At 50.3% G+C, this 21,582-nt stretch overlaps 3 protein-coding genes across 4 annotated transcripts in view; 1 reads left to right on the top strand and 2 right to left on the bottom strand.

The window, feature by feature from the left end:
• The window catches only part of CBL (Cbl proto-oncogene), a 106,909-nt gene extending 103,411 nt beyond the window's left edge, over nt 1–3,498 (bottom strand). The window contains exon 1 of the mRNA XM_025355619.1: nt 3,171–3,498. Coding sequence (XP_025211404.1) covers nt 3,171–3,368 — 198 coding nt within the window. The 5' untranslated portion in view covers nt 3,369–3,498. The remainder of the gene's footprint in view (nt 1–3,170) is intronic.
• Nucleotides 3,499–12,233: 8,735 nt separating this feature from the next.
• Nucleotides 12,234–18,454, top strand: CCDC153 (coiled-coil domain containing 153). Its single transcript, XM_025355624.1, has 7 exons — nt 12,234–12,303; nt 12,602–12,674; nt 13,104–13,175; nt 14,536–14,655; nt 15,463–15,555; nt 17,862–17,992; nt 18,246–18,454. Exons 2-7 carry the CDS (start codon nt 12,614–12,616, stop codon nt 18,372–18,374), a joined length of 606 nt encoding a protein of 201 aa, XP_025211409.1. The 5' UTR covers nt 12,234–12,303; nt 12,602–12,613; the 3' UTR covers nt 18,375–18,454.
• Nucleotides 18,455–18,486: 32 nt separating this feature from the next.
• Nucleotides 18,487–21,582, bottom strand: part of PDZD3 (PDZ domain containing 3) — a 4,898-nt gene continuing 1,802 nt past the window's right edge. The window contains exons 5-11 of one of the 2 annotated variants that reach the window (XM_025355616.1): nt 21,242–21,431; nt 20,997–21,133; nt 20,553–20,757; nt 20,146–20,342; nt 19,830–20,057; nt 19,492–19,692; nt 18,487–19,233 (exon numbers count right to left, since the gene is read on the bottom strand). In XM_025355616.1, coding sequence (XP_025211401.1) covers nt 19,204–19,233; nt 19,492–19,692; nt 19,830–20,057; nt 20,146–20,342; nt 20,553–20,757; nt 20,997–21,133; nt 21,242–21,431 — 1,188 coding nt within the window. In that variant the 3' untranslated portion in view covers nt 18,487–19,203. The remainder of the gene's footprint in view (nt 19,234–19,491; nt 19,693–19,829; nt 20,058–20,145; nt 20,343–20,552; nt 20,758–20,996; nt 21,134–21,241; nt 21,432–21,582) is intronic. The other variant, XM_025355618.1, reaches the window with a different exon arrangement.

Genomic DNA, 21,582 nt, shown 5'->3' with positions numbered 1-21,582 from the left:
CTCCGTCTCAAAAAATTAAAATTAAAATTAAAAAAAAAAAGAACTAAATGTGTGTCATTCAAAGGAATTAAACAGACTTTTTTTTTTCTTTTTTTTTTTGAGACCGAGTCTCGCTCTGTAGCTCAGGCTAGAGTGCAGTGGTACGATGATCTTGGCAACCTCTGCCCCAGGTTCAAGGGATTCTCCTGTCTCAGCCTCCCAAGTAGCTGGGATTACAGGCGTCTGCCACCACGCCTGGCTAATTCTTGTATTTTTTAGTACAGGCAGGGTTTCACCATGTTGACAGAGCTGGTCTGGAGCTCCTGACTTCAAGTGATCTGCCCACCTCGGCCTCCCAAAATGCTGGGATTACAGGTGTGAACCATGGGGCCTGGCCCAGAAATTTTGTTAAAAAGAAATAAATGTGTGGGACATCTGTGGATTTGACAGTAGGTTCTTCACCACTTATAGCACCTGAAGTCCAGGTGTGATGACACATTTAAGACTTTGAACAATAAAAATAAAGTGAAAAAAGAGTAAACCTTATGCTCAAAACATCAAGGGTAAAAGAGATGGTGCAGGCCGGGCGCGGTGGCTCAAGCCTGTAATCCCAGCACTTTGGGAGGCCGAGACGGGCGGATCACGAGGTCAGGAGATCGAGACCATCCTGGCTAACACAATGAAACCCCGTCTCTACTAAAAATACAAAAAAATTAGCCGGGCATGGTGGCGGCGCCTGTAGTCCCAGCTACTCGGGAGGCTGAGGCAGGAGAATGGCGGGAACCCGGGAGGCGGAGCTTGCAGTGAGCCGAGATCGGGCCACTGCACTGCAGCCTGGGCGACAGAGCGAGACTCCGCCTCAAAAAAAAAAAAAAAAAAGAGAGATGGTGCAATCTAGTAACATCACAGAGGTATTCAAAGATCTGGAAAGCAGCATAAACCTATCAGACTGACACATCAGAAAATACTACGTTTTCAGAGCAACTAGAAATATGTGATACAGGGGGAGGAGATAGTACTAAAACCAACCTCTGAGGCAAGTAATACAAAAATAAAACATCCCTCTCCCTACGCTGGAATGGAAAAGCTAGAAGCCTACTTTCTGTGAAACTATCAAACCTGAAAAGCAATTTGAGTCGAAACTTTGAGTCCTCTTTATTCTTCCCAAATAATTAAACATTCTGCTGAATAAATCAAAATTCAATGCACATACTTTAAATAGATGAAGGAGTAAGACTTAAGGGAGGATTTTATTTGGGCTACCTTGTAGAACAGGACTACTTATATCTTACTCTGTATTTACAGAAACACTTTAATAAGAATATAAAATATTCTTATTCTTTTAGAATAGAGGGCCGGGCCCAGTGGGTAACAGGAGCAGACACTTCATCTCAAGAAAAAAAAAAAAAACAGAATACAGAATCTCTTTAATAAAGAGATTATTCTTAAGCAGGGGTCACTAATCAGTACAATTTTGATTGTACTGCACCCACATGTCTGATACGAGACACTCATTATAAAGGTATTTTTTTCTATGCCAGAGGAAATTTTTTAGTCCTTAACGATATATCCCTAAAAAGCAAACTAACAAACTTTAGCATTTGAATACCTCCGATGCGCTTTTTTTAAAAGAGGCGACACATTTAAAGTTTCCTTTACGCACCTAAACTTTCTGTAAGGATTTTATTATAATTTCTAATAATAAAATTAGTACTACACCACCAATATAATCAACACACAAATACTTGTGTCATTAATTACAATACCAATTATTTAACATGAGAAAAACCAGCCCTAAAAAGGTAGCTATGAAACCACTGGCACGCACTACAGGAGTGTTAATTCACACACAGGACTTATTAGGCATTTGAATTGCACATTACATTGGCTAAGCGCTTCATAATCATTGTATTAGCGGTTTCTAGTCCAAAACAGCCCATGAAGAACTTTACAGAAGAGGAACCGAGGCCCAGAGAGGAACCAAAGAAAACCAAATTTTACCCTGGAGGAAATAACACCATTCTGTTAGAACGTGCCAGATACTTCTAATCACTTTTCATGCGCAATATGAATTTTGCCAAAGTAATTAATGAATATGAAAAATACCAAGAAAACGCACTGAATTCTACCAAAGCGTCTGACTGCTTAAACACTTAATTACTTGAGACTAACTACATTTCATTATATAGAAACAACTATAAGGAAGTAAAAGTCTCCCAAATGACAAACTTACTGGCTAAATATGAAGGAGTTATTTTTGTTTGCATTTGCAAAAAACAAACAAACAAGCGTAATCAAAGAAGCTCATCGAACAAGTTTAAAGTCAGGACCTGTAATAAGGAGTCAGAACCGTTACCAGAAAAAAAGAACCCAGCTCAAGCGGTGTAGTAGGGAGGAAGTTATTAAGAAGTCAGAATCTGCTGCTGCTTAACAGGCTCAGCCAGTCCATCTTTCAGAAGATAATAGTTCTAACCAGAACTTGTGGTTTAATCAGTGCATATCTCAGCACCAGCAATGGATCAAATCCAGTGTTTCTGAGGGTAACAAAAAACTTGAGCTGGCGCTAGATGTGGAGGAAAGTTATTTCCTTGCCCCACTTAAACATCCCTATGTCTTTTATCTTCAGGTTACATCCTAATGAGAAGGCACTATACTCTCACCCAGAGCACAGCTTCCCTGCGGAGCTGTCCTGACCCCAGCCAGGTTCCTCAATCAGAGCCCAGGAACCTAATTCCCTGGTTAGATCTCACCCAGCCAAGAGCCCCAGCCGGTAAATCAAACACTCTTCCTCACGCCCTCCCTGCTAACCTCCCAGGCCAATTCCGTGACCTACATCCCTACACCCTGCACAGAGCCCCAAACTCCGCACCCCCCATTATACTTCCGCCCCACTGGCTTCCCAGTTAACCTTCGCCCCAGCCCCCACTCCATCTTTGTCTGGCTACCCTAAACGCGGCACCCCAGCGTTCCCCGACTCCCAACGGCAGCCCCTCCCCCACGCCGCCCCCCACCCTCCCGGCCTCGTCCCCGCCCCCACGCCCCCCATCCCCCGGCCGGTCACCCCGGCTCCGCGCCTCCCCGGCTTCACCAGACACGTCCCCTCCCCCGCTTCCTCCGTCCGCTCGTTCCCCACCCCGCGGCCCTCCGCCCACGCCCACCCTGCAACAGCGGGCGCTCCGCAGGCCTTTCACCTTGTCCATGAGCTTCCAGCACTTCTCCACCATCTTCTTGTCTACAGTCCCCGGCGGGTGGGGGCTGAGGTGGTGGTGGTGGTGGTGGTGGTGCGGCTGGAAGGCGTCCTTCATGAGCCCAATCAGGCCACCCGAGCCCGAGCCCCCGGAGCCGCCACCGCCCCCGGCCCCAGAGCTCTTCTTCACGTTGCCGGCCATGGCCTGGGCAGGGTCGGAGCCCAGGCGGGTCCGCCGGCTCGGCTGGACTGCGAGCGAGGGAGAGAAGCAGGGCTTGAAGGAGGGGCCTCTCCCGGCCGCCGCCGCCGCCGCCGCCGGCTATCCGGGCGGAGGGAGGAGCGGCCGTGGGGAGGGGAGTGGGCGGTGCCGGGAGAGCGCGGGACGCGCCCCTTCCGAGCGCGCGAGCCCGAGGCGGGCGGGGCGCGCGTCCCGGAGGCGGACGGGCTTACTGTTGAGCTCGGGGAAGCGGCCGGCCGCGGCCAGACTGCGCAGCGACGACCCCCGGGCCACCGGCTCCGAGCAGCCAGCGTGCCCACAGCTCCCGGAAAGCCGCAGCGAGGTTTCCGTGCCCGTCTCCCCCGCCCCTACGCCGGGGGTGGGGCGGGGCCAGGCTGGGGCGGGGCCGGCGGAACCTTCGGGCCTGCGCCCTCTGCTGGAGAAACGGGGAAAGGAGCGGCGGGGGATTGGAGGTGGGGGTAGGTCCAAGGTGGAGTCTGCGCAGTAGTCAGAAACCGAGACTTCCATGCTCCTTGTGGGCGGGAGGTTGGCGCTTCTGGGGTGGGTCATGGGAATGTTTAAATTAAGACAGGTGGCGATGGAATGGAAGTCTTGATGTCAGGTCTTTCCCCACGCCTGACAAATGACGAAATGGAGATTCGAGTTATTTGCTTATTTACACTGTGGGAGGATGGTGGGAGAAAAAGGAAAGTTATTTCTCCACCCCTTATTCAAGTCTTCATTAAGACACGACCAAGGACAGGAATATGAATGCTGCAGCCTGTTCCAGCCGGATTAGGCCCCCAGCAAGGCTTGAGACACTCAAGCCAGTAGCTCTTCTTCGAGGCCCTTTGACCTCTTGAAAAGAAAGTACTTCCTTTTTTTTTTTTTTTTTTTTTTTGGCTCGTGAAGACTAGTTACGTTTCTGGGAATTGAGTCTCAAACATGTATTTAAGATTCTCCTATTCGGAGCATTGCACCACAGGTCGGCGCCGCCAGCATGAGGGCCCCCTCAGAAGCTGACCTGCTACTGGCTCTGCCCGAGGGGGTTCTGTCTCCCGCCCAGGGAACAGAAATGCTGTTCCCGGTCACTTCCACTTCTCGGTCAATTACACTTCTCTAATGTAAAAGTTCCGTTGGAAGAACTTTGAAAATAGGAACTTCCCTTCCAAAGAAGGAAGTGCCCTGCCCTAATTTACTAATTCTGAGCCTGGTTTTGGGAGTTTGCAGACCCAGGTGTGTCAGTAAGTATTAGTTCCGCCTTCGATCCCCCTCCAGGCTCTTCCACAAAGCACAAAGGATTAGGGAGCTATATTATCAGGTGCTCCTGTAAAGGGGAAAATATCTTTGAATGCAGGGACCTTTCAGCCAGGCATCCTGGGTTTGCAATTTAATCGCCTTTATCTAGAATTGATTTTGGAGTCAACATTATAATTTACTATCAGAAGAATTTCCTTTTATCAGTTTCCATTCAGGAAGAGAAGAATCTATGAAGGGAAAATCTAGGCAAAGCTCCATACTTAGTGCCAACACCTAGTTGCAGGTCCTCCTTTTCTTTTCCCTGGACTGTTGAAACCTTTTCCTCTGCCTTCAATTCATCCTGCCACCATAGGCTTCCTATAGTATAGTTCAGACAGCATCACAAACTTTAAACACTTCCCATTGCCTCTGGAATAAAATTGACAATCAAGTTGCTCTAACTCCAAGCTAAACAAACTTGTAGTTTTATACTACTCCCTGGTACACATGTCTTATGCTAACTGACTCACCAAGTCATCAAATACAATTCTTTTTATTTATTTATTTATTTAATTTTATTTTGAGACAGAGTCTCTCTCTGTCACCCAGGCTGGAGCGCAGTAGCACAATCTCGACTCAATGCAACCGCTGCCCACCGAGTAGCTGGGATTACAGGTGCCTGCCACCATGCCTGATTAATTTTTGTATTTTTAGTAAAGACGAGATTTCACAGTGTTGGCCAAGCTGACATGACCTCCAATTCCTGACCTGAGGTGATCCGCCCTCCTCGGCCTCCCAAAGTGCTGAGATCACAGGCATGACCACCGCACCTGGCCAATTCTTTCTTTCTTCATCACCATTACTCAGACAGTTCCCTTATTCCCTCTGCCTGAAGTGTGCTTTAAAATCCAATCCATTCAGCCCAGTGCAGTGGCTCATGCCTGTAATCCCAGCACCTTGTGAGGCCGAGGGGGGCGGATCACCTCAGATCAGGAGTTGGAGACCAGCTTGGCCAACATGGTGAAATCTCGTCTTTACTAAAAATACAAAAATTAGCTGGGTTTAGTGGCGGGCACCTGTAATCCCAGCTACTCGGGAGACTGAGGCAGGAGAATCACTTGAACCCGGGAGCCAGAGGTTGCAGTGAGCCGAGATTGTGCCACTGCACTCCAGCCTGGGCGACAAGAGTGAAACTCTGTCAAAAAAAAAAAGAATAAATAAAGTAAGGTTAATAAGAAAAGGAAGATTGCCCTTTCCTTACCTTTTTTTTTTTCCAAAAAAAAAAAAATTAGCTGGGCGTGGCGCGAGCCACCACGCCAGGCCACAATTTTTATTTGGCTTGTTTTAGAAAATGTACAAGAGAGGGGATTGGACTGTTGATCACAATGTCATTCCCATTCCAGATTATGCTAGAGTTGGTTCATCCTGCATCACATCGTGTAACATGTAGCCTTTTTCTTATCCCACTTCACCTTCACCCCAAACCACATCCTCATTCCGCACCTGAAAGTGCATTGACTGAGCCGAGCATGGTGGCTCACGCCTATAATCCCAACACATTGGGAGGCCGAGGCTGGCGGATCACTCGAGATCGGGAGTTTGAGACCAACCTGACCAAACATGGCGAAACCCCATCTCTACTAGAATACAAAAAGTAGCCAGGCGTGGTGGCGGGCACCTGTAATCCCAGCTACTCTGGAGGCTGAAACAGGAGAATGCCTTGAACCTGGGAGGCGGAGGTTGCAGTGATCCGAGATCGCACCACTCCACTTCAGCCTGGGCACAGAGCGAGACTTTGTCTCAAAAGAAAAAAAGGAAAGTCCATTGACTGAACGTATTTGTAAACTACATTCTCTTCTGGGGTATAGTTGCTTATATTCTGCAATCTCTATTCTAATGTCATTCTATGCATCAGGATGAGAAAAGAAAAGTAGCTCAAAGCTGTCTGAACTGTGTGAGGTATGCAAAATTATCAGGCCCAGAGAAACATGAGTATGGGACTTCAGTCACAAACCCCCGACCCATGCCTGGGGGCAATGGTTTAAAGGCATTTGGTCCCTGACTAGCTGCCTCACCCATCATCTTCATGTTCCTGGAATACAACGTACAGCCAATCAAATACCTTACGCTATGTTAATGCAAATGATTAGCAGACAGTTTAGGAACTGCCTCTTCTTTGCATTTGTTTGTTTGTTTATTTATTTATTTATTTTCGGTGGGGTGGTGGTGGTCTCAGGTTGCCCAGGCTGATCTTAAACTCCTGGCCTCAAGTGATCCTCCCGCCTGGGCCTCCCAAAGTGCTAAGATTATAGGCATGAGCCACCACACCTGGCCTCTTTTTTCCTTTAAAAACACACTTGTCAGGAGGCTGAGGCAGGAGAATGGCGTGAACCTGGGAGGTGGAGCTTGCATGAGCCGAGATCGCGCCACTGCACTCCAGCCTGGGCAACAGAGCGAGACTCCGTCTCAAAAAAAAAGACTCGTTGGCCGGGCCTGGTGGCTCACGCCTGTAATCTCAGCACTTTGGGAGGCAGATCACGAGATCAGGAGTTCAAGACCAGCCTGGCCAAGATGGTGAAATGCTGTCTCTATTAAAAATACAAAAAATCAGCCAGACTTGGTGGTGGGAGCCTGTAATCTCAGCTACTCGGGAGGCTGAGGCAGGAGAATCACTTGAACCGGGAGGCAGAGGTTGCAGTGAGCCAAGATTGTGCCACTGCATTCCAGCCTGGGCAACAAGAGTGAAACTCCATCTCAAAAAAAAAAAAAAAACCCACACACACACACTTGTAACTGCTACTAATCTGAGCCTATTGTCAAGGGCAACTTGAATCTATGCTCCTGGATTGCTGTCCTCAAACTTGGCCCAAGTAAACTCTCTGCTTAAATTTGTGCCAGTCTTTTCCTTTACATCAACAAGTAATGGGGACACTAATCATTCCACGGAAAAAAAAGTTTCCAACCAAGCAAGGTAGCTCCTGCCTGTAGTCCCAACACTTTGGGAGGCTGAGGCAGATGGATTGCTTGAGACCAGGAGTTCGAGACCAGGATGGGCAACATAGGGAAACCCTGTCTCTGTAAAAAATGCAAAAATTTGCCAGGCTTAGTGGCTCATGCCTGCAATCCCAGCACTTTTGTCACAGGAAAGGGGTCCCGATCCAGATCCCAAGAGAGCGTTCTTGGATCTCACACAAGAAAGAATTCAGGGCGACTCTAGAGTAAAGTGAAAACAAGTTTATTAGGAAAGTGTTGGAACAGAAGAATGGTGACTCCATAGACATAACCATTTTTATGGTTATTTCTTGATGAGATGCTAAACAAGGGGTGGATTATTTATGCCTCCCCTTTTTACACCATACAGGGTAACTTCCTGATGTTGCCATGGCATTTGTAAACTGTCATGGCGCTGGTGGGAGTGTAGCAGTGAGGACGACCAGAGGTCACTCTCGTCACCATCTTGGTTTTGGTGGGTTTTGGCCAGCTCCTTTACTGCGACCTGTTTTATCAGCAAGGTTTTTATGATCTGTATCTGTGCCAACCTCCTACTCATCCTATGACTTAGAATGCCTTAACCTTCTGGGAATGCAGCCCAGTAGTTCTCAGCCTCATTTTACCCAGCTCCTCTTCAAGATGGAGTTGCTCTGGTTCACACAACCCTGACACTTGGAGACCAAAGCAAGCAGATCACCTGAGGTTGGGAGTTCCAGACCAGCCTGGCCAACATGGTGAAACCCCATCTCTACTAAAAATACAAAAATTAGCTGAATGTGGTGGCACATGCCTGTAATCCCAGCTACTCGGGAGACTGAGGCACAAGAATCTCTTGAACCCAGGAAGCAGAGGTTGCAGTGAGCTGAGATCACACCACTGCACTCCAGCATGGGCCACAGAGTGAGACTGTCTCAAAAAAAAAAAAAAAAAGAAAGAAAGAAAAACCTCCCAAACAGGCTTCTAGATGAGGAGGACAGGGACAGGAATCCCCGCTGCATTACAGCACAGGAGAAGGAGGTGGTGGAGGGAGAATAAATGAAAAACATGCTCCAGATTAGAAGAAGCTGGTCTGATGGTAGTGGGCTATCAGAACTTATTAACATTAGTCTCATGTCAAAGAAAAGAGTCAAACTCTGTAAAATATTTGAAGAGATTTATTCTGAGCCAAATATGAGTGACCAATGGCCCGTGACACAACTCTCAGGAGATCCTGACAAGTGCTGAAGGTGAACAGGCTACAATTTGGCTTTTTGCATTTTTTGTTTTTTTTTCAGACGGAATTGCACTCTTGTTGCCCAGGCTGGAGTGCAATGGCGCAATATCGGCTCCCTGCAACCTCCGCCTCCCGGGCTCAAGAGATTCTCCTGCCTCAGCCTCCCAAGTAGCTGGGATTACAGGCACCCACCAAAATGCTCGGCTAATTTTTTGTATTTGTAGTAGAGACAGGGCTTCACTATGTTGGTCAGGCTGGTCTTGAACTCCTGACCTCAGGTGATCCACCTGCCTTGGCCTCGCAAAGTGCTGGGATGACAGGCGTGAGCCACTGCGCCGGCTTGCTTTATATATTTTAAGAAAACATAAGACATCAATCAATATATGTAAGATGTACATTGGTTCGGTCTAGAAAGGCAGGACAACTGGAAGTGAGGAAGTGGGTAAGGGAATTAGGGTTAGAATTAGGTTCCGGGTCATAAGTGAATTCAGAGATTTTCCAATTGACAATTGCTTGAAAGAGTTATTATCTAAAGATCTGGAATCAATAGAAAGGAATGTCTGGATCACAATAAGGGGTTGCAGAGACCACGGGTTTTTTTTAGACAGAGTTTTGCTCTGGTTGCCCAGGCTGGAATGCAGTGGCGTGATCTTGGCTCACCGCAACCTCTACCTCCTGGGTTCAAGCGATTCTCCTGCCTCAGCCTCCCAAGTAGCTGGGATTACAGGCGCACACCACCATGTCCAGCTAATTTTTGTATTTTTCAGTAGAGAAAGGGTTTAATAATGTTGGCCAGGCTGGTCTCGAACTCCTGACCTCATGATCTGCCCACCTCAGCCTCCCAAAGTGCTGGGATAACAGGCATGAGTCACCATGCCCAGCCTCTTGTGGCTATTTCTACAGATCTGCTCCTGACAATAGGCAATGAACCAAAAATATTGAGGGTGACAGAGTTGAAGAGAAGTACCTAAAGAAAGAAGGCCAGGCGCAGTGGCTCATGCCTGTAATCCCAGCACTTTGGGAGGCTGAGGCAGGTGGATCACGAGGTCAGGAGTTCAAGACCAACCTGGCCAAGATGGTGAAACCCCATCTCTACTAAAAATACAAAAATTAGCCAGGCGTGGTGGTGGGTGCCTGTAATCCCAGCTACTCGGGAGGCTGAGGCAGAGAATTGCTTGAACCCAGGAGGTGGAGGTTGCAGTGAGCCGAGATCACATCACTGTACTCCAGCCTGGTGACAGAACAAGACTCTGTCTGAAAAAAAAAGATAGCCTGGTGCAGTGGCTCACGCCTGTAATCCAAGAACCTTGGGAGGCCAAGGCAGGCAGATCACTTGAGGCCAGGAGTTCAAGACCATGCTGGCCAACATGGTAAACCCCGTCTCTACAAAAAATATAAAAATTAGCCAGGTGTGGTGGCATGCGCCTATAGTCCCGGCTACTCAGGAGGTTGAGGTGGGAAGATCACCAGAGCCTGGAGAGGCTGAGGCTGCAGTGAGCCGTAATCATGCCACTGCACTCCAGCCTGAGTGACAGAGAGAGACACTGAGGAAAAAAAAATGCCAGGCGCGGTGGCTCACGCCTGTAATCCCAGAATTTTGGGAGGCCGAGGCGGGTGGATCATGAGGTCAGGAGATCGAGTCCATCCTGGCTAACACGGTGAAACCCCGTCTCTACTAAAAATACAAAAAAATTAGCGGGGCGTGGTGGTGGATGCCTGCAGTCCCAGCATGAACCCGGGAGGTGGAGCTTGCAGTGAGCCGAGATCGTGCCACTGCACTTCAGCCTGGGCAACAGAGCGAGACTCCGTCTCAAAACAAAAACAAAAACAAAACAAACAAACAAGAAACCTAAAGAAACGGTCTGCAGGTCCCCTAATCCAAAAGGAGAAAAGCCCTGAAGTGTCTGCTGTTTTCACTCTAACCAGTATGGTGCCCAGAGATCCAAGTGGCAGATAGATGGCAAGCCTCAGGATAGCACAGAGCTGCAGGGAGAGTGAAGGCTGCCTGACAAGGGAGGACCACCCATCATACTCTCTCCCCCACATTAATTATTCCAGCCACTCCTGGCTCCAGCAGGACACTAAGAAGTATCCCCAAAGGGAGTCACCCCCAATATTGCCCAGTAAATAATTTAAAAGCAAAAATGTGGGAAACTCAGGAGAAGGTCAAACAAGTCCACTAGAGGGAGCCCCAACCAACTCTGTGCTGCAGGGAGCCTCACAAAGCAATGTCTCAACACCTGTCTGAAAATCAACCACACAAGGGAATGGGGAAATGTAGCAATAGATTAAGTCACTAGGAGAGAAGATAGCCATGTAAACACCCAGCTAAAACACAGGCTTTTCAAGAGCTACAAAATCAAACATTTAAAGATCAGGAAACTGATGCTGAGCAAAGTCAAATGGCTTGCCTCAGTTTACATATCCACAGTTGGGACTCAAACTCAAATGTCTTGTCTCTAACCTGAGCACTTTCCTGCACACTTGCATCCCTCTAGGTCAGTACCCTAGAGTCCATGGGTCTGCTGTTCCTTTGTGTCTTATTTCTCTGAAGTGGGAAACGCCCTCGACTACCTATTCCTGTACTTATTACCCTCATTCCACAGTGTACTGAAGAGGATCTTCAGTGGTTTGGGGTTTTTGTTTGTTTGTTTGTTTGTTTGAGACAGGGTCTCCCTCTGTCATCCAGGCTGGAGTGCAGTGGTGCAATCATAGCTCACTGCTGCCTCAACCTCCCAGGCTCAAGTGGTTCTCCTGCTTCAGCCTCCCGAGCAGCTGAGACTAACAGGTGTGCACCACCCTGCCAGGCTAATTTTTTAATTTTTTGTAGAAATGAGGTCTCACTGTGTTGTCCAGGCTTGTCTTGAACTCCTGGCCTCAAGTAATCCTCCTGCCTCAGCTTCTGAAAATGTTGGGATTATAGGCATGAGCCACCGCCCCCAGCTTAGATCTTCAGTTTTAAACCTACTAATGTCATTTTGCTGATGGGACCTCGGGATGTCAATTGTCCAACATGGCTACTGTCAGTCCTTTTCCTCTGTATCAGCACAACATATTATCTCAGATGTGTACATCTGAATTTGGAAGTCTCCAAATTGCAGGCCATGTCTACATGGCAATGAATCATAACCAATCGGCCTCCAAAGCCCTTTCTTTTCAAACTATACTTAGGGTTTTGGGATAAGGAAAGAACTGACCCTTTGAGACCTTGATATTTTAAGCTTTGTGAGCTGATTTAGCCCATTCCACCTTCCTACGAACTCCATGTTTCCCAGTTGCCTGGACAACATACAGCTTCCCGAAACCCAACCTTCCAGCCCTCAGTCCTGCCCTCAAGAGAAATTTGCCACCAAGGATTGGCTCCCAGGACCCAGGCCCCGCCTCAGGCTCCTCGCTAGTTGGGCCTTCTCTCTGCCACTCCCCACGGGTGGGTCACTCCACAGGGAGCCCCAACACTGGCAGGAGAGGATCCTACAGGTAGGAAGAGGGGGTTGAGGATGATGGGAAGAGGGAGGGGAGCAGGTACAGGGATTTATCTAAAAGAGAGTTGTGAGGAGTGACTTCCGTACAGTCAGCCTGGTTGAGAGAAAAAACTTCACCCTCCCCGTTGACCCCAACCCTGCCTGAGGTTCCAAAGAGACTGTGAACTGACTTTTCTGAAGAGTATGAGAGACAAATTTGGAGTAGAACCAGGAGACTCCCCTGAGACTCCTGATTCAGTCAGGAAAGCATCCCTGTGTCCAGACCTAAACATAAGGTCCCCTCCTTCTCCCAGGACAGCAAGGAGATGCCACTTAAAAACAAAGAAAAAGGGAAGAAATCTGGGGCACAGAAGAAAAAGAACTGGGGTGAGTCATGGTGGGTGGAGGTGCCCCCTGCTTCTCCATGTTCTGGCATGAAGACCACGCAGAGCTCCTCCAGAGACAATTCAGCCTTCTACATGACAGGATGGAACTCTCTTGACCTTCCTCTTTCGTGTCCTTGAAGTCAGATGCAGGGAGCTGAGGAAGTGGGGAAATGGTCACTCACGCTCTCCTTTAAGCACCATCTAGCTTTGTGCCTTCCTAATATATTTGTCATGTGTATTTTGCATATCTGTTATGTGCTGGTTGGTAAGGACACAGTGCTGACTTCAGTAGACTCTGCCACCATGGATCCCTCATTTAGTGGTCCTCAGGTCTCCTGTGGCAAAAGTGCAGGGTGTGGGGCGAGGACGCAAGGAGAGTGAGGAATGCTGAGATCACGAAGAGCTGAGGCTCTGCCACTTGCCACAGCAGGTGCAGATGTGGAGGCTGAGTCCAGGCACAGGCTGGTGGTGCTGGAGAAGGAGCTGCTCCGAGACCACTTGGGTAAGGAGGGTAGAAGCTGGCATGGGGGTGGGCAACAGGGCAAGTGAAATGGGGCATTTCTGTATCCTGGGGGATTGGAGAGTTGGAGATACAGTGGGGGGCTAAGTTGAACCCTAACCATCCCCTAGTGGAAAAAGACAATGAGAGAGGGGTGGGCAGTGAGAGTTGATAAAGGAAGCTTTTTTTTTTTTTTTTTTTTTTTGAGACGGAGTCTTGCTCTGTCGCCCAGGCTGGAGTGCAGTGGCGCAATCTCGGCTCACTGCAAGCTCCGCCTCCCGGGTTCACGCCATTCTCCCGCCTCAGCCTCCCGAGTAGCTGGGACTACAGGCGCCCGCCACTGCGCCCGGCTAATTTTTTCTATTTTTAGTAGAGACGGGGTTTCACCATGGTCTCGATCTCCTGACCTTGTGATCCGCCCGCCTCGGCCTCCCAAAGTGCTGGGATTACAGGCGTGAGCCACCGTGCCCGGCCTTTTTTTTTTTTTAAGACAGAATCTTGCTCTATTGCCCAGGCTGGACTGCAGTGGTGTGATCATAGCTCACTGTAATCTCAAACTCCTGGACCCCAACAATCTTCCCACCTCAGCTTCACGAGTAGCTGGTGCACACCACCCTACCTAGCTACTTTATTTATTTATTTATTTTTCTTTTTTTTAATTTATTTTATTTTATTATTTCATTTTATTTTATTTTACTATCTTTTTTTTTTTAAGACAGAGTCCTGTGCTCTGTTGCCCAGGCTGGAGTGCAGTGGCACGATCTTGGCTCACTGCAACCTCTAGCTCCCAGGCTCAAGTGATTCCCCCACCTCGGCCTCCCAAGTAGCTGGGATTACAGGCACATGGCCACCATGCCCGGCTAATTTTTGTATTCTTATTAGAGACAGGCTTTCACCATGTTGGCCAAGCTGGTCTCGAACTCTTGACCTCATGATCCTCCCACTTTGGCCTCCCAAAGTGCTGGGATTACAGGCATGAGCCACTGCGCCTGGCCCTATTTATTTTTCTTATAGAGACAAGGTCTCACTCTGTTGCCCAGGCAGGTCTCAAACTCCTGGCCTCAAGCAATTCTCCCACCTAAGCCTCCCAAAATATTGGGATTACAGGCATGAGCCAGCATGCCGGGCTATCCGGAAAGCTATTTTGTACAGGCAGAACATGGAGAGAGTCTTTACTTCTTAATAATGAGGAGCCTGTGAGACTCTAGGGATAAAAAACAAAAACAACAAAACCCAGAGAGAGAATAAGAGGCTGGACGCCCCGCCACCAGATTTCTAGAGATGGGCAAAATTCATCAAGTTCATGGGGGCTGATTTAGCAGGCCCCAGCCAGTCCTGACAGTGGCTCTGGGACTACTCACAGCTCTACGGAGGGATGAAGCCCGTCGAGCCAAGGCTTCCGAAGACCAGCTGAAGCAGAGGCTGCAAAGGGTGGAGGCTGAGCTGGAAGGGGCCCGAAGTGAAGGGAAGGCCATATATGCAGGTGTGTGGTCTGTTGAGCAGGTGGGCAGGAGACAGGGGCCTGGAGGAAGACAACCAGCAGGGTCAGATGATGCAAGGAAGGGAAACAAGGAGGGCTTCCGACTGCCAGGCCTGGTCTTGGTCTTCCCCGAACAGTACAAATCAGGCAGGATCCTGCAGGAATCAAAGGCAGGTAGGTTCCTGGGATCCCAGGTAGGGGCCTGCCAGGATGCCTGGTGCCATGTGCTTGATGCTGTGTAGGATACACATGCAGTCATAGCCATCACCTCAACCATCCTATAGGAGGGGAGAAGGACTAGCATCCCCATCCAAAGCTGGACGGTGGGGGAGGTGGGTTGGGCTTCCTTTCCCTTCCTCAGGTTTTCATGGTCTCTAGCTTCTCAGAATCACAAAAAGTAATCCCAGCACTTTGGGAGGCCGAGGCGGGCGGATCATGAGGTCAGGAGATCGAGACCATCCTGGCTAACACGGTGAAACTCCGTCTCTACTAAAAATGCAAAAAATTAGCCGGGTGTGGTGGCAGGTGCCTGTAGTCCCAGCTACTCGGGAGACTGAGGCAGGAGAATGGGGTGAACCCAGGAGGCGGAGCTTGCAGTGAGCCGAGATCGCACCACTGCACTCCAGCCTGGGCAACAGAGCGAGACCCCGTCTCAAAAAAAAAAAAAAAAAAAAAAAGAAGAACCAAGAAGGCCTTTGTGCTCCTGTTCCACTAGACCAAGTAGAGTCTTCCCCACCCACAACTTCATTTCCTTTCTCCATCGCTCCATCTGTGACCTGGGTCCCTGGTGGCCTACTGCCCCCACCCCAGAGATGAGTCGCCAGTGCCATGCCCTGCAGGAGGATATGCAATCCCGCAGCAAGCAGCTGGAGGAAGAAGTCAAGGGCCTTTGGGGGCAGCTAGGTAGGTTTCCCCACCCCCCAAGCCCCTTGTCTCCAAGAGTTGCAGCAAGGGCCAGCATGAAGGGGCAGACTTCAAAGTCTCTGCTCCAGAAAGCTGCCACCTGGGCTCTGGGATCACTTTCCCCACTTTCAGTGACCCTCCACCACCGAGGACTGGAGCAGAGGGTTCGGGATGCCAAGAATCTCTGTTGTAAGTAAAGAAGAGGTGCCAGGCGCAGTGGCTCAGGCCTGTAATCCCAGCACTATGGGAGGCCAAGGCGGGTGGATCACCTGAGGTCAGGAGTTCGAGAACAGCCTGGCCAAATGGCGAAACCCCGTCTCTACTAAAAATATAAAAATTAGCCGGATGTGGTGGCGCACACCTGTAATCCCAGCTACTCGGGAGGCTGAGGCAGGAGAATTGCTTGAATCCGGGAGGCAGAGGTTGCAGTGAGCCGAGATCGCGCCATTGCACTCCAGCCTGGGTGACAGAGCAACTCTGTCTCAAAAAAATAAATAAAAATAAAAAAGAAGAGGTAGGCGTCACACCCCATTTCCTCCTCTCCAAGTCCAGCCCTACCTAACTCCCCACCACTGCCATGTCTCTTGTGAGCAAAACATATTCCCTTTTAGTTTAGCTGATTTCTACAATGAAACTAAGGGAAAATGTTTGACTTATTTACTTCTATATCTTCAAGACCTAGCACCCGGTAGGTCCTAAATAACTGTTCACTAAATAAATGAATAAACACTCCCAATAAGCAAAAATATTTTTAAAAACTAGGAAGCCTTTGCTTCTCTTCTCTTGCCTCCTGCTTACAAAATAATGTTGAAATATCTCAGCATGACACATGAGCTCTTGCACAATTTTGGTCCCAAAGTGTTCTTACCTTAAAAATGCCTTCAGCCGGGCTCAGTGGCTCACCCCTGTAATCCCAGCACTTTGGGAGGCCAAGGCGAGAGGATTGCTTGAGGCCAGGAGTTCGAGACCAGCCTGGCCAATATGGTGAAATGCCATCTCTACTAAAATTACAAAAATTAGCTGGGCATGGTGGCATGTGCCTGTAATCTCAGATACTTGGGAAGCTGAGTCAGAAGAATCACTTGAATCCAGGACACGGAGGCTGCAGTGAGCCGAGATCGTACCACTGCACTCCAGCCTGGGTGACAGAGTAAGACTCCAACCAAAAAAAAAAAAAAAAAGCCTTCGGTTTAGCTATAGATGGCCAGGAGCTGCTTATCTGCCATTCAGACCCTGGGTTCCTTTCCTAATCTTTGCTTTACCTCAAATTCCAAGTCAATCAATAACTCAGTTGTTTTTGTTTTTGTTGTTGTTGTTTTTTGGTTTTTTGTTTTTTGTTTTTGTTTTTTTTTTGAGACGCAGTTTCGTTCTGGTTGCTCAGGCTGGAGTGCAATGGCGCAATCTCGGCTCACAGCAACCTCTGCCTCCCAGGTTCAAGCAATTCTCCTGCCTCAGCCTCCCAAGTAGCTGGGATTACAGATGTGTGCCACCATGCCTGGCTAATTTTTGTATTTTTAGTAGAGATGGGAATTTCACCATGTTGGCCAGGACTCCTGATCTCAGGTAATCCGCCCTCCCCAGCCTCCCATAGTGCTAGGATTACAGGCGTGAGCCACCACACCCGGCCAATGAATCAATGTTTACTGAGCACTTCCTGTATACTAGCTAGGTGCTTTGTCATCCATTACCATGTTTAAAGGTCACAGCATAGCCCTGAGAGATGTGTCATTCTCTCTTTAAAGATGAAGACACCAGCTAGCAGCGGTGGCTCACGCCTGTAATCCCAGCACTCTGGGAGGCTGAGGTGGGCGGATCACGAGGTCAAGAGATAAGGACCATCCTGGCCAACATGGTGAAACCCTGTCTCTAATAAAAATTTAAAAATTAGCTGGGCGTGGTGGCATGTGCCTGTAGTCCCAGCTACTCAGGAGGCTGAGGCAAGAGAATTGCTTGAACCCAGGAGGCGGCGGTTGCAGTGAGCCGAGATCATGCCACTGCACTCCAGTCTGGCGACAGAGTGAGACTCCATCTAAATAAATAAATAAATAAATAATAAATAAAAAGATGAAGACACTGAGGCTCAGAAAGAGACATGTCTGTGGTCACCTAGGTAGTAATCCGACTTTGGAGCCTTCTGTCTCAAGCCCACCATTCTCTGCTATACCTCAGTGGAGCTTCAGCTTTTACAGGGACTGCAGGAAAGTTGGTGATGCTGGGGGAGTCTGGAATGAGCCCATTCAAGGTCTCCTTTCCAGATACCTTTGGAGTGTCACCATCCTGCTGTCTTTCATCCTGCCTGCCCCCAGAGGCATGCCAAAGGGAAGCTGCGGCTGCCTGGGAAGAGGCTGAACAAGCTCTAAGAGAGCGGGACCAGGCCCTGTCTCAGCTTCGGACCCACGTGGCAGACATGGAGGCAAAGTATGAGGAAATCTTACAGGTAAGCACCACCTCCTGGATCCCAGTCATCCCAGTACCCAGGACTCCCCCATGCCCACAAACCCCAGCTAGTGTGATGACTGACAACCCAGGGGTAAGGAGAAGAAGTATCTCCAAGGGAGCCCTGCTCTATCCTGAGGGCAGAGAGGGGATACAACCATGTCTACTGGGCAAGGAAAGCTCATGAACCAACCTGGGGCAGCCCTCACTCCTTCCCTGTCTCTTCCTGGGGGCTGAAATATTGATGTCTGCAGGACAGTCTGGACAGGCTCTTGGCCAAGCTGAGAGCCATCAAGTCGCAGTGGGATGGGACGGCATTTAGACTCCATGCCAGGCACAAGGAGCAGCTACGCCAGTTTGGACTCACCGCCCTGGATCTTTGAGGCCACCAGCCCCTAGTCTCTAGTGTTCTCTGAGGCACCAGCAATAAAGTGTCTTGATGTAGAACTCAGTAGAGCTGTGGACTCTGGCCTTTTGGCAGAGAGGAGTGGATCTTTTTTATTTTTATTTTTATTTAGTTTTCTTCTTTTTTTGTTTTTTCTTTTGTTTTGTTTATTTTTAGGAGTGGCTCTCATGCAGACATCTCAGTTCTGGGTTGACCCATTATCCCTGAGACTCAGTGATAGGAAAGAAATTTGACCAGGTCTCACCTTTTCTCCTGCAGAAGCCGCATCCCACCCCTTGAGCCTGAGGCCCTTTTGGTCCCTTCACACCACTGCCCCTTACCCCCACCAACACAAACACAGGCAGTCAGATTTATGGGGAACGGCCACTTCTATAACAAATGCAACGGTGACCAAGCACCACCCTCCGGCAATGCTAAGGCACCCACAGAGGGCAGGCATAGCTGGTCTCCAAATTTTTGCATTACACTCAAGTGTCCTGGAGTCATATCTAGAAAAGGTCCAGATGGCTTCAATCCTAGCCAGACCCACAGCCACACCTTCATCCCTGGGACACAGCTCTCCAAACTCCCATATGACATCCTCTGGAGCCTCAGACTCCTTCAGGAACCTGCCTGAGGCCTCCAACCACACCCTCTGCTAGAAGGTGGGCCTGCAGGAAGCGGGGGAGCACCTGGGCCAGCCTGTGATCGGTGGTGCCTGAGTTCCTCCAGTCTGGCTTAGAGAGAGCAATCCTGCCTCCACCACCTCGGGCTGGAGAGTGAAGACACAGTAGCCCCTGAGTATGTCTGTACCAAGCAGAGGTGCTCTACAGCAGATCCGAGGCCAGAGCCCAGTCCTGTGCAGAGAGAGGAGGTAGAAGGTCATTCCAGGTGGCACCCAGAAGAGTTCCTTTTTCTTTCTCACCCCTGCCCTGCAATGCCCAGGAATGGGGCTTATTTCACAGGTCCTTCTGTCCCCACCTACCACAACCTGAAGTCCCAACCTGCATACCCCACACTGCTTCACCTTGTACCTCGCCCACTCTGCCCTTCTTTCTCACTCCTCCCTGCCCTTCTGTAACTACTCACAGTCCCATCCGTTTCTTCTTCCTCACCTCTGCAGCCCCAGTGGGAATCCAGGCTTCCAAGCCCCGCAGAGACCTGGCTGCCAGCTTCAGGCAGAGGGGTGGCTCAGCCTCAGGCAGCTGCTGAAGCCTCTCCAGGTCATTCTCTCCCCCAACAGGATACCCGTTCACTTCCAGAATCACATCTCCCACTTGCAGCCCAGCCCGGGCAGCTGAGCCTCCGGGAGTCACCTGGTGGTGTGGGGGCATGCAGAACAGGGGACACCAGGGGAAAGTTTGCTGGCTTAAGGCTCTGGGAGGGAAGAAGAGGAAGACTGATCAGGCAGCAAAGGATTGAAGGGATCCAAGATGCATGGGGCATCAGTCACCTGGGAGATGAAGAGACGAGGCCCACTGGCCACACAGCTGAGTCGGAAGCCATAGCCGCCACCAGGCCCAGGGTACAGAAAGCACTGTCGGGAGCCCAGAGGGACAGAAGGCACGCCTGTGTCTTCAAGCGAAGGGACCTCTGTCTCAACCAGTGAGGCTGAGCTGCTGCCCTGGGGAGAGGCGGGAGCCTCTGTGTTCTCCAAGAAGAGGAGTGGGGATAGGCGAACCTGGAAGGTGGCAGGTAGAGCAAATCTGTTGGACCCAAGCCCTGCTCCACTCCTGCCCCAACCCTAGCCCCTGCCCCTCAGCACGCACCATGCTGAAGAAGCGGTCAGCCTCAGGGTCGACGACAATGAGGGAGACACAGGAGCCCTGCGCCTGGATCCTGGACACTGTCTCCTCATGGCCCAGCCCCTCCACGCTCTCCCCAGCCACAGCCACCAGCCGGTCCCCAGCCTGCATCCCAGCCTTCTTGGCTGGCAGTCCTGGGTCCACCTCCCACAGGAACTGTCCTGGGGCATACACATCCTCACTGCTCCTCTCCAGCTATCCTAGGCCACTGTGTACACACCAGGGGACTGACCCCGGAGTGAACAGGAAGAGGCGGCCCAGGGCCAGAGCTCAGACAGGGACACCTCTTCTGTGCACTGAAAGGTGTATATACACTTGTGTGCCCACCCCAAGGCCCACCTTCCCCCACCACCCCCAGGGCTCCCACTCACCAGGGCGACCGTCAGGGCCCTTTTCCTCCCGGAGCAGGAACCCAAAACCCTGGGGCCCTTTCTCTAGGTGCAGGCAGCGGGGCTTGTTGGGCAGTGCCCAGCCCTCTGCCAGGGGTGCAGCCAGGGGCAATCCCAGCTGGCGACACTGTTCCTCCACCTCTGGCCCTGCCACCAGCAAGGTCACCTGCTGTCCACTCTGCCAAAGCTGTGGGGACCCAGCAGGGCATCAGTATAACAGCTGAGCAGGGAGAGAAGAGGCATGCTCCCCCCACAGCCCCTCCTCCCAGGCACTAAGTGGAGCCTGGCACAAACTGTAGAGGGGCAGGATGGTGATCAAGGTAGGAGACCAGATAAGGAGGTTAGGTGCATAGGGGAGGAGGCGTCTTCCCGAGGTGGGGCCCAGGCCCAGACTGGGGGAGGAGAGTGGGAGACAGGCAGCCACACCTTCCTGGTGAGTTGGTTGTGAGTGAGCTTCTCCACACTGACCCCATTCACTTCCAGCAGTCGGGCCCCAGGGGGCACCCCTGCCCGCTCAGCTGCTCCTCCAGTACTTAGCACCAACCAGAAAGGACCCTGATTGCCTAGAAATCAAAAAAAAAAAAAAAAAAGTTCCAGTCTGTTGCCTGCCCGCCCTGAACAGGGACTGAAATCCCTCATCCTTGCCACCCCCTCGCACCCTCTGGGCTCACCATGGGTGACGCCGAAGCCAAAACCACCCTCATCTTTCACTATGTGGCACAGCCGGGGCCGGACCCCTGGGCCTAGGGTGGGACAGAGGTGGGCATCTTCTCCCAGCTGAGCTCGGGCCACGTCATGTGCATGCCGTGCCAAGACTGTCAGCAACACCCGAGGACCGCTGGCCCGGATGCGGCGTACCACCTGGACAGAGGGCACGTGGGCATGGGTTTGGTCTAGACCCTCTTGCCAACCCCCAGGACCTCCCTGGAATCCACATTTTTTTGCCATGGGAATAGGCTTTTTTTCTTTCTTTTCTTTTCTTTTCTTTTTTTTTTTTTTTTTGAGATGGAGT

The sequence above is a fragment of the Theropithecus gelada genome, chromosome 14 (assembly GCF_003255815.1).
Source record: "Theropithecus gelada isolate Dixy chromosome 14, Tgel_1.0, whole genome shotgun sequence".
Classification (NCBI taxonomy): domain Eukaryota; kingdom Metazoa; phylum Chordata; class Mammalia; order Primates; family Cercopithecidae; genus Theropithecus; species Theropithecus gelada.
Note: the sequence above shows the minus strand (reverse complement) of the source record. Positions and strands in the feature narration are given on the sequence as shown.

What these genes read in the sequence shown, in the direction of transcription:
- CCDC153 (XM_025355624.1), top strand. Translation starts at nt 12,614, where the DNA reads ATGCCACTTAAAAACAAAGAAAAAGGGAAGAAATCTGGGGCACAGAAG. An exon ending in GCTGCTCCGAGACCACTTGG is followed by an intron (nt 13,176 to 14,535) that starts GTAAGGAGGGTA and finishes GACTACTCACAG; the next exon opens with CTCTACGGAGGGATGAAGCC. An exon ending in AGTATGAGGAAATCTTACAG is followed by an intron (nt 17,993 to 18,245) that starts GTAAGCACCACC and finishes TGATGTCTGCAG; the next exon opens with GACAGTCTGGACAGGCTCTT.